Here is a 14,634-nt window from a genome sequence, read left to right as displayed (position 1 = left end):
TTGCTGTCTTTTTCAAAAGAAGGGTCTAAATCACAAGTTCCGTAGGTGATTCTACTTGTTCCGTAAAAGCTTTATTGAATTTAATTTATTGGCTCGGAGTGATTAAGTAGCACAACATTTTCCCTCTAGAGAAGCTGAGGTACGCGGGGTCACTTTTGGAGAGTTTTGACTGTACTTGTTCAGTCAGGGTTGTCACCCCTTGTAAAATTTTACTAGATCTTGTAAAAAGCATATCCACCTTGTAAATCTAGTAAAATGGGGGTCAGATCTAGTAAAATCGAACAAATCTAGTAAATTTTTGCCAAAATCTAGTAAATTTCTTGCCCTCATCTGAAAGCATTTTGTTGGGAAAACGTACCGGAGGCAGTTGACTGTTATCTTACTGTTCCTTTGACATTTATTATGTGGTCCCAAAACACGACAAACTGCTCAAGTCCTTTGGCGTGAAACTTGACACTTTTGAAATCTTTTTTTTTAATCAAGATCTGGACTTATTGGATCTGAATTTTTCATTTTATAATTAGGCGATAAGTCATAAAAGGTATGTTGAGCAAAGGCTTCATGTTTGCACGCTGAATACCTGTTGAATATTTTTGGAGTGACACCTTTGTGCTTATCCTTCTCTTAAGTCTCCTCTAGGCTAGTTGTATTTCCTTGTAATGCTCCCTTTCAGGGATGGGTCTACATGCTAAAATATTTCCCGGTAAGGTATTTTGAAGTACCTACCTCCATTCCTCCCTCTAGTGGGTCCTGACCTTTGATGACCTTTAAAAATCTGTTAGTTATAGAAGTGAAACCTTGCAAAATAGGCCTAGATTTTCTGCTTAAATGAATTACAGCAAAATTGTTTTCAGCTTCACAACTTTGCTCAATCCCGATTTATAAGGTTTTAAAGCTTTGCAAATACATTTTCTAAATTTTGAAAATAAAACGTTGATATGGCTTAAAATTCTACTCAAATAACTAAAATTGTATTTTCAGAGCTAAAGCCAGAGAAAAAGAAACTGATTACTGAAAATTAAGGTAAAACATTGTTTTGTCAAAATTTCAATGGGTATGCACCTGCCATGTGGGCAAATTTCAGGACCCTCTTGATAGAGAAGGAGTGGGGTAAGTACTTCAAAATACCTTCCTGGACATACTTTAGCCTGTAGACCCAACCCTGAAAGTTTCATTTTCCTACCCTAACCCCTTTCCAAGAAAGCCAAAAGTAGAATTTTACCAAATTCAATCCTCTATCCAAATATAACAATCATTTCTGGTGGAAATTAATTCCAGAAGTTTTAAAAAGTCTAGAGTTTCCAGATTCTCAGATAGAAAACCCTATATTCAGTTTAGTTTTTGGCTTACTTGGAGTTCAGGGTCTAGGCCACCACACCTACAACCCTGCAGCACACCCTTGAATCTCTTCGTACCCCTTAAAAGCTTGATTTATAGAATCTAGAGGATGAGTTTCCACTGGATGTGATTGCTATATTTGGATACAGCATTAAACTCTGAGTCAAATGGTATGATTATTTCCTAAATATCTCATTATCATCTTATATTTGAAATTAACCAAAAACAACTCATTTCTCAATCTGTGTTATTCAGTAACATGTACTGTAGAGTTACAGAAATGCTGCCCAGTTGATATAGGATATGAACAACTCATTTTTTATTGTTTATTCTGGTTCTATCAGGCACCCTACACCATAGGGATAGCTAATCTTGCTCATCAGCACCATTATCAAAACAACTCCACTTGTCAGCCAGCAGCGAACATTAGACAGCTTCCTACCCATATTGAACCAGCAGAAAACACGTGCCAATCAGAAAACTTTGTACCATATAGCTTCTGCAAAAAAGGCCGGTCCTGAAGACAGAAGAGAGATTGCTAACGCTGAAACAGACAATGCTGCCCCGAAAGATACTGGGCTGGACTGTATTCAAGAATCAATAGAAATTTTGGAAAGCAGCGTTTTGCAGGAATCGGATGAAATTGCATCTACATCTGCCACAATCGATCCGGCTGAGGACTCAGAGATTTGTGCGAAGTCTGTTTGTCACAAGACCAAGAAGATGCACTATGTACAGAAGTTTCGACCAGAGTGGTTGACTGATTCAGTGCTGAAACCTTTCCTTATTCAATCGCCAGACGGAAGCAAAAAGGCCTATTGAAGATATTGTCAGCGAAAACTGACGGAAAGTTTGATTGTCATGAAGAATCACGCAACTAGTGAGCTTCATAAGAAGAACGTAAAAGCCGTATTGGGACAACTGACAGTTAGGGAGCAGTTGGAAACGAGCAAAGGCAGGAAAATGAGAACAGTGATAGGATGGTGTCAGCTGCTGAATTACGCCTTGCAGCATGGGTTGCAGCTGAAGATATTCCTTTGACAAAAATTGATACTCTCGTTCCCGTTTTCAAAAAGTCTTTTGGGGATTCAGCTAAAGCCAAGCATGTTGAAATGAAGCGAACTAAATTGACTGGCATTATTAAAATTGTTATAGGATTTTATGGCGAGGACACTTTAGCATCTGTTCTTCAGAAGAACTTTTTTTCAATAATCGCCAACGAAAGCACAGACAGATCAGCTACAAAGTCCCTAGTTGTTATTGTGAAATATGTAGACAGTGAGAATACCGTGAGGGAAGAATTCCTGGCATTACTAAAGGTGGACGACGCAGCTGCAAGTGGGCAAAAGAATCTTCTGACGAAGTACTTTAAGAAAGTTGACGTTCCATTAGAAAATATGATTGGACTTGGTCTTGATAATGCGTCGGTCAATATGGGGCGCGAAAACGGCCTTGCAGACCAGCTGCTGCGTGAAAATCCGCAGCTGTTTGTCCTTGGTTGCACTTGCCATACTGCTGCATTGTGTACTTCGGCTGCAGCGAAGCACTTACCTGCTGAAGTCGAAACTTTCATGAAGGAACTCATCAACTTCATAAGCGCAAGCCCTAAGAGACAGTTGGAACTGAAGGTTTTCCAGGATATTGTGAAAATGCCAACGACAGACTTCTGCAGATTAGCGGCACGTGCTGGTTGTCGCTTGAAGCCTGAATTAACAAATTACTTGAATAGTGGCCAGCCTTGCATTTGTATCTGACAGACTTGTCCCTAACATCGTCGGACAGCTCTACAAGGGATAAAGCCAAAAAGCTGCTAAGTGCGATGGATATAGACGTGACTAAGGCCTACTTGTACTTCCTCTTGTATATACTGGCAAAGATCAACAAGTTCAACCTAGAGTTCCAGTCACGCGGAACAAGGATTCATTGCCTTTTGAGACATACCCGCGAGCTTTACTTGTCTACTCTGCAGTGTTTCCTTCGTCCTGAGAAGCTCAAAGGTAACTTTACTTCCCTGAACAAGAGCAGTCCTGAAAAATTTGTGAAGCTTGAAAATGTTAAACTTGGGATGAATACCGAGTTGCACCTTGAAAGCCTGTCAGTGGAAGATCGACGTCACTGGGTGCAAGCTATTCGAAAAGCCTGCCTTGCTTATCTTATTGAACTTGCTAAGCAGATCCGTTCTAGGATAAGACTGGATGACCCTGTTCTTACATCTTTAGAACTTCTGGATCCACTGAAAGCTATGAGCAACGAGACTATGTCCCTTTTCTCTCTTCTACAGAGGTTTAAACATGTTGCTGTTAGAGACTGCAGAACGGAAGGGGAGAGGATGAAGATGCTCGAGGACCTAAATAGTGAGTACGAGGAAATTCAAATCAGAAGTGAATTTATTTCAGAAATAGTATGAGAGTCAGATTTAGAGTGTCCTCCTACATTCTGAAAGAGGCTTACCAAACTGAAAGATGATAACGGGAAAACCAAGTTCCGAGTGCTCCCAAAGTTTACGTCGACCCTCTGTGCTTTGCCCCATGCTTCAGCCGGTGCAGAGTGGCAGTTTTCCAGTTTAAATATTATCAAGATAACTGGGCGAAACAGATTAAATATCGACACAGTTGGAGCTCTCATGCACTCCAAGCAACTCTGCCTCAGAGACACAAGATGTGTTTCGGAGTGGGAGATTCAGCCCGTTATGATTGATAGATGCAGAAAATGGAAGATGAACGCGAACGAACCCGGTCCCTGGGAAACAGAAGAAGATGCAAGACCGGCTTTTAAGCTTTGAAAAAGTCGAATTTGGTCTGTCGAATCGGACTTTATTATTATTTGTTTTTTACTTTGAATTTCATTTTTCGTGGTCGTTTGTCTGGTTTTTTTGTGTACCTAAAATTTTTTTGAAGCCTAGTTGTAAGTATATACTGAAACTAAAAACTTTCAGAAAAGTTCGTTAAACTATGGAGTAAGGCCGAGCCTGTCGAAAATTAGGAGGCTGGAAGAAACTGTTTGGACCTAAAGAATAACTAGGAACACATTTCCTACATATTTGCAGGCAAATAAGCTGAATGGCCAAAAGAAATCATATTAAGATGTTGCACAAGCAGAAAAAAAAATACGCACTAGCTACTTTTTAGTTTTGTTTTCATTTTGATAACAAAAGTATTTACTAGCTTTCTCCCGCCAATGCGCGTGTCGCGGCGAAAGCCGCGACACGCGCAAGTTTTTGGCAACATCTAGTAAAACGGAAGCTAATCTAGTAAATTTTTTCACCCAAAACTAGTAAAAACAAAATGGTCATAGTGACACCGCTGGGTTTAGTAGATGACTATGTTTTGCAAGAAACAGATTAACATCTTTGAAGACAATTTTGCAGAAAATTTACAAAAAAAATTAACAAAATTTGCAATTTCTACACATTGTAAAGGTAAAATTCACTTTAAAATCATTTCAAAATCTTTATACAAGTTCCATTGAAACTTACTTAGAGCAAAACTACATCAAGCCACAACTGAAGAAATTCATAAAACAACCTTGATGTTGAGAAAGAGAATGAATAGACCTACTTCAATTGGTGCCCTTTTATTCTCTTTCATAATTCAATAATTGTTTCTAGGCCTATGGGGAATTTAGTTTTCGAACTTTAATAGGGTCCCAAAGTTGAAACAGTCCATGGTCGGCTAGCCTAAAGCTAAAAAAGAAGTTTATAAAATAACAGGGCAAATTTCTTGGTGACACTATAAATTAGCTAGGAAAAAAATGAAAACAGTAAAATTCTACTTTAGCTACTTCTGGCTATCTTGGAAAGGAGGTTGGGTTAGGAAAATTAAACTTTCAGGAATGGGTCTACTGGCTAAGGTATATCCTGGGGAGGTATTTTGAGGTAGATACCTCCACTCCTTCCTCTAGAGGGTCCTTGCCTTTGATGACCTTTCAAAATATTTGTGTTATAAAAGTGAAACCTTGCAAAATAGGCTAGATCTTCTGCTTGACTGAAGTAGAACAAAATTGTTTTCAGCTTCACAACTTTGCTCAATCCTAATTTATAAGGTTTTAATGATATGCAAATACCTTTCCTAAATTTTAAATAAAAATATTGATATGGCTTTAAAATTCTACTCAAATAACAGAAATTACATTTTCAGAACTAAAGCCAGAGAAAAAGAAACTGATTACTAAAAATTAAGGTAAAATGTTGCTTTGTCAAAATTTCAATAGGTATCCACATGTCATGTTGGGAAATTTCAGGATCCTCTAAAGGGAGGAGTGGAAGTAGGTACTTCAAAACACTCTGGAATACTTTGGTCTGTAGACCCATTCCTGAAAGTTTCATTTTTCTAACCTAGCCTAACCCCTTTCCAAGATGGCTACTAGCCTAGTAGCTAAAGTAGAATTTGGTAAAGTTCTACAAAATCATATTATTAAGTTAGGAAAAAAGTGAATACACCATTCAATGCCTTTTTTATGCTGATTATGAATATAATCACTTAACCGTTTATTCTGATGACTCAAAACTATTTGGTATACCTGATAAATCATAAATACAATCTGAGCTTGACCACATTCAGGCATGGGCAGATAGGTGGTTTCTTTCTTTCAACATATCAAAATGCATTGCCATTCATTTTGGTCACAATAATCCTCTACACCAATACACTATGGATGATAACCAGACACCATCTCCCATTCCCCTCCAAACTTGCACCAGTGGCAACAACCTGGAAGTCACAATAGATAATCTTCTGAAGTTCCATGAACACTGCACAAACTATTTCCAAAGCATATTCTAGCCTTGGACTAATTAAAAGAGTACTTACTTGCAAATCACACAGAATCTTCTTGAAGGTATGCAACACAATTGTGAGACCAGTTCTTAACTTTGGAACCTGCCTTGCTGGTCCTTTTTACAAGGGTGATATACAGTTGATTGAAGGTGTACAAAGGAGGGCCACCAAGTGGGTCTTTGGACCTGGTGAGAAACTATATGGCTCGCATACTCAATCCGAAGTTGCTGTTGTGCGGCGGTGTCAGCTCTATACCACTGAGAATGGTCTTTACGGGCCATACCTACCTCGTGGCCACTGCTACCAAGTGGGCTTAAATTGCATCTCTCCAACAGACCTTTCCTATGGCGTGTCACTGGGCCCGAACACAGTGACAAATTTTTGCCATCATTTGATCCGGAGCACAACAGATCCAGTATGGACCTTAATTTGCTCCAAAGTGCGAATTAAAGAAGTAAGGTAAAGGCTATCTCACCAAAAACTCCCATCTTTGACCTTCCAATGTAAGCAGAGTGACATGCTACTCACATATAAATTTTTCAACCAACCCCAAAATGAGCTCTTTAACCAGTTACCCAACAAAAGACAAGCACAAGGTTATTCTAAGAAGCTTTATAAGCCCCAAGTTAAAAGTAGAACCAGGCAAGATTTCTTTAGCCAAAGGGTCATTAATGATTGGAACTGCTTAAGCAAGGAGACAGTGTCTTTAATATCAGCTGAAGTTTTGAAAAAGAGACTTGACAAAGCATGGGAAGCCAAACTTTCAAGATACAACTAGAGCTGCCCATCATTGGTGTCTCATAAATAGCAATTGATATATGTGTATATACAACAGAGTTGTGCTAGGATGCTAATGCTACTTGTCATACCCAAACAATTTGCATACTCTATCAGAAATTGACATTGTGTAGTGGTATCTACTCTAAACTACAGAAAAATGGTCCCCTTGATCATACCTATCTGTGGTCACCATTACCAAGTGGGCTTAAATTGCATCTATCCCAACACACTTAGAGTTGGAAGGCATCTCACTAGGCAGTAAACACAGTCACAAGACTGTTCTTTTTATTAAATTGTTTTTAGCTGTCATCTCAACAACAAAGCCAAACAGATCCAACATGGCACCTTATTTTGCTCCAATGTGCATATTAAGGTAATTTCATCTTGAGGCCTTAAAGGGGCCCTAAAGGTATTTCTTTTTTGTAACCACACAAAGAAGTTATCAACCTTAGTTAAGTTATTGAAAAGTGGTTAAAAACATATCACTAGTTTATAAATAAATTGTCCAAGAGTAATATAATCCAAAAATATTTACTTATAACAATTCAAACCTCATTTATTAGGCAACTCAAATATAAACCATTTCAAGTTTTCAAATGCTGTCAACAAAAATAGCACTGAATTTTGCAATTTGAAACTTAGCTGTTGACAATTCAGGGTATATATTTGCACATTAGAGGGGTGGGGTGGTTAAAGTTCATGGTAAATTTGCAGTGGGTCATATAATTTAGCTAGGATGAAAGGAAAAACATCACTTGATGCTTTTTTTAAGCTCTTTCATAATTCATATAAAATACCTTTGGGGCCTTTTCAAGGGCTCAAGATGCAATTTGCCCCAGAGGTGATTATTGAATTAAAAAAGGCATCAAATGATGTTTTCACTTTCATCCTAGCTAAATTATAGTGCCACCTAGAAATTTACCAATAACTGTCTAGTGATAACAGTTTTCTGATACAAGCAAAGAAATTATTACTTAGCAGTTTATGCAACACATAGCCTATAGGCTATACAATATTAGTTCAAATAAACAAATTTTGGTAAAATTCTACTTAGCTACTTTTGGCTATCTTAGAAAGGTGTTAGGTTAGGAAAATAAAAATTTCAGGGATGGGTCTACAGGCTAAAGTATGTCCCAGGAAGGTATTTTGAAGTAACTACCTCCACTCTTTCTCCCTCTGGAGGGTCCTGACCTTTAAAAATCTGTGTGTTATAAAAGTGAAACCTTGCAAAATAGATCTCCTGCTTAAATGAAGTACAACAAAACTGTTTTCAGTTTCAAAATTGCTCAATCCCAATTTATAATGTTTTAAAGATATGCAAATACATTTCCTAAATTTTGAAAAAAAAAATACAATTTTGATATGGCTTAAGATTCTACTCAATTAACAGGAATTGTACTTTCAGAACTCAAGCCAGAGAAAAAGAAACTGATAACTGAAAATTAATCTAAAATATTGTTTTGTCAAAATTTCAATAGGTATAGACCTATCACATAGACAACATTCAGGACCTTCTAGAGGGAAAAGGAGTGGAGGTAGGTACTTCAAAATACCTTCCCAGGACATACTTCAGCCTGTTGACACATCCTGGGAAGTTTCATTTTCCTAACATAACCCCTTTCCAAGATAGCCAAAAGTAGCTAACACAAATTTTTAATACCTCTGTAAAATTGTACCACACAAATCTGAAAAACTAGTAATTTTCTGAAAACTAATCAGTTCAGTTTTTGAGAGAATTAAAACTGAACTAAACTTAAAGGGGTAATGATTATATTAATGGAGTAATTAGGTAGCTAAGAAATAAACTTACCTCTATAGTCAAAATTGCATCCTGAATCCAAATTTAACTTTCATTTGCATCAGAAATTAACTTTTCTAGTCTATTGTTTTCTACATGGAACTAAGCCTATTTTCTGCTCCTTCCTATAGTGTTTTGTGTTTTCAGTAAAGCTCTGGTTCTCCATAATTGTACAAGTTTAGGAAAATGTTAAAATTCAGTTTATTACCTTAAATTGCTTTGGCCAGTTTGACAAGGTGGCATTTAACCTCTTGTGGAGAATCTTACAAGGGGTATGGGCTACATAATAATTTGTCTCCAAATTATTTAGGAAGAGGGCAACTATACCCCTCCCCACTAAAAATACCCCTGGGTGTGATACAAGCTTAGTGGCTAGGCACTGAAGATTTTCAAATGCCTTATTTTATGCTGATGATATGCCAATATTACCGTAATTCCTACTTTAGAGCCTTTAGGTCCAATGCTAGATTTGTTCACCTCTATTACTAATATATGCTGTTATTTATATATGATGCACAAATGAAAAAAAAAAAACGAATATATCACTGATAAAAAGATTTCACTGTGTATACAGTCCAGTAACATTACCTTAATTTGCAGCTTAGAGTGAATTTAAGGATTTTCCATCCTTGCAATGCTCTCTTGTGACTTCTGTAGGTTGTTTGGTGTAGTTGCTTGCTTTATTTGGGCTGAGGACTCAACAGCTTTCCAGTTGTACAGGAACTCTTGATGTAGCCATTCTTTGTCAAGATTTCATTTGAATATACCTTTGAATCAATAGCCACTATATCTTCAAAGAGAAACATGCTTGCCATTTATTTATGCACACATATGTTAATCCTAATTGTAGGGAATTAGTAGTGGCAATCCCAATTATAGGGTCCCAATTATAAGGTCCAATGCTAGATTTGTTCAGCTCCATTACTAATATAGGCTATTATTTATATATGATGCAAAAATGAAAAAACAACAACAAATATGTCACTGTGTATACAGTCCAGTTGCATTACCTTAAATTGCAGCTTAGAGTGAATCTAAGGATTTGCCATCCTTGTAATGCTCTGTTGTAACTTCTGTAGTCTGTTTGATGTGATTGCTTGCTACATTTGGGCTGAGGACTCAACAGCTTCCTGGTTGTACAGGAACTTTTGCTGTAGATAATTTTGGAGACCACACTGCCTTTCCATGACGATAAAATAAAAGTTCAAAATAGGGATAAAATCCTTTTTAATAGACAGTGTATAGAAAATTCACAAAAAATACCAGACATTTTGGTCACATATACAGTGACTGTCATCAGTAGTAAAACTACATATTGTTTAAATCTCTAACTCTTTTCAAAGCAAAGGCAGAAGCTAGCCTCTTTGACCTCCTTGGATTCAGTTCATTAGCGTTCAATGATATAACATTTGGACAAAGGTCAACTACATTGGGTGAATTGAACTTTACTCTGTCAGATTTTAATAAAGTATCATAGATAGAGTTCAGCCTTAATTCACCTGTATCCTGATTCAAAGCAATATTCTTAAATAAGATTTTCTTTATTTCAAGAGTTTCACGAAAATTTTGCTTTAAACCCCAATCCCTGGAAATCAAAGAGACATTCTTGAACAAAACAAAATGGTCTGGAAAATTGAAAATATGTTCTGAAAGGGTTGAAGTAAAATCTTCAGACTTAGAATCTTGTTTTAAAGCTGAAGAAATAGAGTCTTTATGTTGTAATAATCTCATTCCCAAACTCTGATTAGTACATCCCACATATGAGCTTCTGCAAGTACATGGGATCTGATAAACCCCACTTTGTTGCCCCAATGAAGTTAGATCCTTCCCAGAATTTAGAAAACTACCCAAAGTATTATTACTCTTTAAAGCTACCCTTAGACCATTGCTTTGTAAAATTCATTAAGTTTTTCACTTAGCCCGGGTAGATATGGTAAGGAACAAAAACACTTGTCCAAATGTTATATCATTGAATGCTAATGAACTGAATCCAAGAAGGTCAAAGAGGCTAGCTTCCGCCTTTGCTTTGAAAAGAATTAGAGATTTAAACAATATGTAGTTTTATTTGATTTTGTGTATAAACTTTTGTTTTAAATTGTTTTAGTTTAGTTTTACTACTGATGGCGGTCACTGTATATGTGACCAAAATATCTGGTATTTTTTGTGAATTTTCTATACACTGTCTATTAAAAAGGATTTTATCCCTATTTTGAAATTTATTTTATTGTTAACTGTTGCTGTAGCCATTCTTTGTCAAGATTTCACTTGAATGGACCCATTGAATCAGTAGCCGCTGTATCTTCATAGAGAAACATTCTTTCTTTATTTGTGCACACATATGTTAACTTTATTGTAGGGAATTAGTAGTGGTAATCCCAATTATATTTTGAATGTTTAGCATCCAATTCTTTTTTAAGTCTCCTGTTGGAAACCTAGCTGATGCTGAACAAATGTTATCCTCACTCAAACTATTAAAGTTATTAATCTCTCTTTGGCTACAAAATCTTGTCTGATTATGTGGTTGGCTGAGGGCTTGTGGAGCTTCTTTTGTGTTTGTATTTAATTGACAATGTCCATTGCCTTAAAAATTACATTAAATCACACTTGCTAGTGATATGGACAAGTCCAGTGTACACCAGTTAGTGATGATAGGGCTGCAGGACATCAGCTTCATCCCATTGCGTGAGCCATACTTTGGTCTCCCATTCCTTATTGAGATTTGCTTAAAAACTGTCAACAGATGGAAACTGTCCATGAAGAGTTTGTTTTATGTTTGGTTGACATACTTATGTGTTGGTACCATGGTGTTGTTTCTAACAACAATGGTTTTGTAAAGGTAATAAATGTCATTTGCTAAATGATTTGTTGTTAAAATTTTAGAGTGTGAGTAGCCTTCTGTCAGGTTCATTGGTAAAAACTGAGGTGAATTGCGTATTGAGAGGATCAATCGTTCATAGGGAAGGTCAGGGTTGACCCAGAAGCAATTTTTTTTTATAGTCTTCTAAGACATTAGTTTTTCTATAGTTTTGACTTTAGCATAAAATGTAATTTTATATAGATTACCATTGAATGTTTTTTTTTAGATTTTTCTCAAAAAGGAAAAATTATTTTAGTTTTTTCTATTTTTCAAAGTTGTCTTAAACAGTCCGCACTTGCAGGGTTGGATGGCTTGAGTGATGGTTGAGATAACATACTTGACACTTAGATTTGGATTTTTTTTTTCAAATGTATATGAGTATAAACCTAACCTCAACCATCCTTGAAGTACTAGGCTATGTTTGGTTTAGGGGCATTGAGGCAACTTACCTTATTTTGTTAGTAGTTGGATGATAGGCATTCCCTGAAAAGGAAAATTACCAAAGATATAGTAGGGTATAGGCCAGAAATAAAATTGAAAAATAAAATGGAACAGCTTCTCTATTTAGTGTTCTTTCCAAATAGAATAATTTCTACTGTTTAAATATAGCACTAGACTATATTTAGAAGTTCTTTTGTTCAATTAGTTGTTGTTTTAATTTTTTTGTTTGATATTATGGACCAACCATTGACAATATACAAACTCAAAAGACTATGTAAAATCCCCAAAATCAGTTAATTGGTATGACTTTTTTTTGGCCACATCTTGATATCATTAAAGGGTGGGTGTAGGGTTGTTTGAATTCAATGTGCAACAACAGCATTTATCTTATCAAATTTAGAAAAAGGGCAACACTTTAAACTCTAATGACTTATTTGCTATTCTGAACCAACCATTGACAAAAGATAATTGAAAACCCACAAAATTGGTGATTTTTATGTTTAGTTTATGGCTACATTGTAACTCATTATAGGGGCTGATATGCCATATGCAGCAACAGTAATTATGCCATATTTAGAAAAAAGTGAAGTCTGTCTACTATTATCTCTATTTGCTATTATGAACCTACCAATGACTATATTAAAGCACAAAAGATAATTGAAAACCCACAAAATCGGTGATTTTTATGTTTAGTTTAGGACTAGGCCTACATTGTAACTCATTATGGGGGCTGATATGCCATATGCAGCAACAGTAATTATGCCATATTTAGAAAAAAGTGAAGTCTCTCTACTATTATCTCTATTTGCTGTTATGAACCTACCAATGACTATAATGAAGCACAAAAGATAATTGAAAACCCACAAAATCGGTGATTTTTATGTTCAGTCTAGGGCTACATTGTAACTTATTATAGGGGCTGATATGCCATATGCAGCAACAGTAATTATGCCATACTTAGAAAAAAAGTAAAGTCTCTCTACTATTATCTCTATTTGCTATTATGAACCTACCCATGACTATAATGAAGCACAAAAGTTGATTGAAAAGCCACAAAATCAGTAAACTATTCAATTCAGTTATATCTTGATTAATGCTTTGCCATTTGATCATTAGGTTTCATACCTATTATAGTTTTGATGGATAATTTGTGAAATTTAGTTAACAAATGTGTCTCTAGTCATCAACAATCATTCATGCCTAAAGGTTTTACCTGACATTTTATGATTCTGTAATGCAATACATTACATGATAACTTTTAATAATTACCAAAAGCCATTAATTTTCAGTTTTCACTCCCAAAGTTTTCAGTTCTCACTCTCATGCCTAAAGGTTGTAACTGATATTTTCATACTTCTGAGGTAATTGCCAAAAGCTATTGGCTAAGAAGTTTTCAAAGGGAAGATCAAAAGGAAAATGTGGGCCAGAGGGATTAGAGTGGGATAAAAGAAACATTGCAAGCAATTCTTCCCTTTAAGGGTAGTTTAGAAAACAGATTTTGGTAACTATGATTGAAGTTTGAAAGTGCAAAATAGTCTACTACCATTAGGCAAGGTAGTAACAAGATGCATTTTGCTTCCTTTGGATTTTCCTTTTTGAAATTGCTTTATCTTACTTTCAGATTTAAATTTTTACTTGAATATACTGTTTGTGAACACCTACCTTTTTCCTCAATCTAGTTCCATTAATTGGTAGACTTTTTTATAATCTATTTTCAGAAGATTATTGTCAACACCTTGTCTTTTCCATTTGGTCTAATGAGAAATCATGTTACATCTCAAAATTCTTGAGCATAACAGCTTCAGAAGATAAGCAAACAGATTAATTGCTTGAAGATTTGAAGATGAATCCATATTTGGCTGTTATACTTCTTAGCTTCCTTTACACATCTGGACTTACTTTTGAAACTGAAGATGGTGAGAAAAGCATAAGTTACTATATTTGAAGACATAGGTCTAACCCTTGGGGGATGGTTGAAATATATCACAATTGTTCTTGGGAGAACAATAGAATTTTTGAATACCCATACCCTGGAAAATGCACTCTCATGTTTTTTTTAGTATTTTGTTTTTCTCTATTGGATTTGCTTGTGATAGTGTTTACAACAAACAACATTATTGCTTACATGTTACACCCATTGGCACATAGGTCTAAGACCCTTACTCAGGGCAGAAGGGCTTTGAGTGGTTTTCATTATGAAGATAATTGTTGGAAACAGAAGTATAAAGTGAATAAAGGCTCTTGTTTTACATTTTCTGGAAGGGGGGGGGGATATGTGATACCATTATACCAATGTTTAGATATGCTATCTAATACGCTTTCTCTCTGTTGAGGTAGAATCTTGCATAATCTTAAAAAAAATGAAACAAATTAATTTGTTTTTAGTTATGATTTTCATGATGTTGAGTATCGGCATGGTGGATCGGAAGATTTTGGGATTTTTCTTTTGAATTGTCAGGGCCTAAATACGACATTTGATTTTTTAGCGAATCTAGGTAAACTTAATCTTTTCCATGTGTTTGCTTTGACGGAGACCTGGTTGAAGGACCACAATTCTGCTCTTTTAGATATACCTGGATATACTTTGTTTACTCGGAAACGGGAGTTACGTCAACACGGGGGTCTTGCGGCTTATGTTCGTGAAG

At 35.9% G+C, this 14,634-nt stretch overlaps 2 protein-coding genes across 2 annotated transcripts in view; one reads left to right on the top strand and one right to left on the bottom strand.

Moving 5' to 3' along the window:
• Nucleotides 1–14,634, bottom strand: part of LOC148948161 (palmitoyl-protein thioesterase 1-like) — a 635,005-nt gene that overhangs the window by 123,658 nt on the left and 496,713 nt on the right. The gene's annotated exons all lie outside the window — the stretch shown is intronic.
• Nucleotides 4,640–14,634, top strand: part of sax (type I BMP receptor saxophone) — a 62,597-nt gene continuing 52,602 nt past the window's right edge. Inside the window, exons 1-2 of the mRNA XM_089095714.1 lie at nucleotides 4,640–4,756; nucleotides 13,708–13,905. Coding sequence (XP_088951840.1) covers nucleotides 13,833–13,905 — 73 coding nt within the window. The 5' untranslated portion in view covers nucleotides 4,640–4,756; nucleotides 13,708–13,832. The remainder of the gene's footprint in view (nucleotides 4,757–13,707; nucleotides 13,906–14,634) is intronic.

Source organism: Artemia sp. Qi Xiang Cuo, chromosome 10, assembly GCF_049724085.1.
Source record: "Artemia sp. Qi Xiang Cuo chromosome 10, ASM4972408v1, whole genome shotgun sequence".
NCBI lineage: Eukaryota > Metazoa > Arthropoda > Branchiopoda > Anostraca > Artemiidae > Artemia > Artemia sp. Qi Xiang Cuo.
The sequence above is the reverse complement of the archived record's forward strand: the minus strand, read 5'-3'. Positions and strand labels throughout refer to the sequence as shown.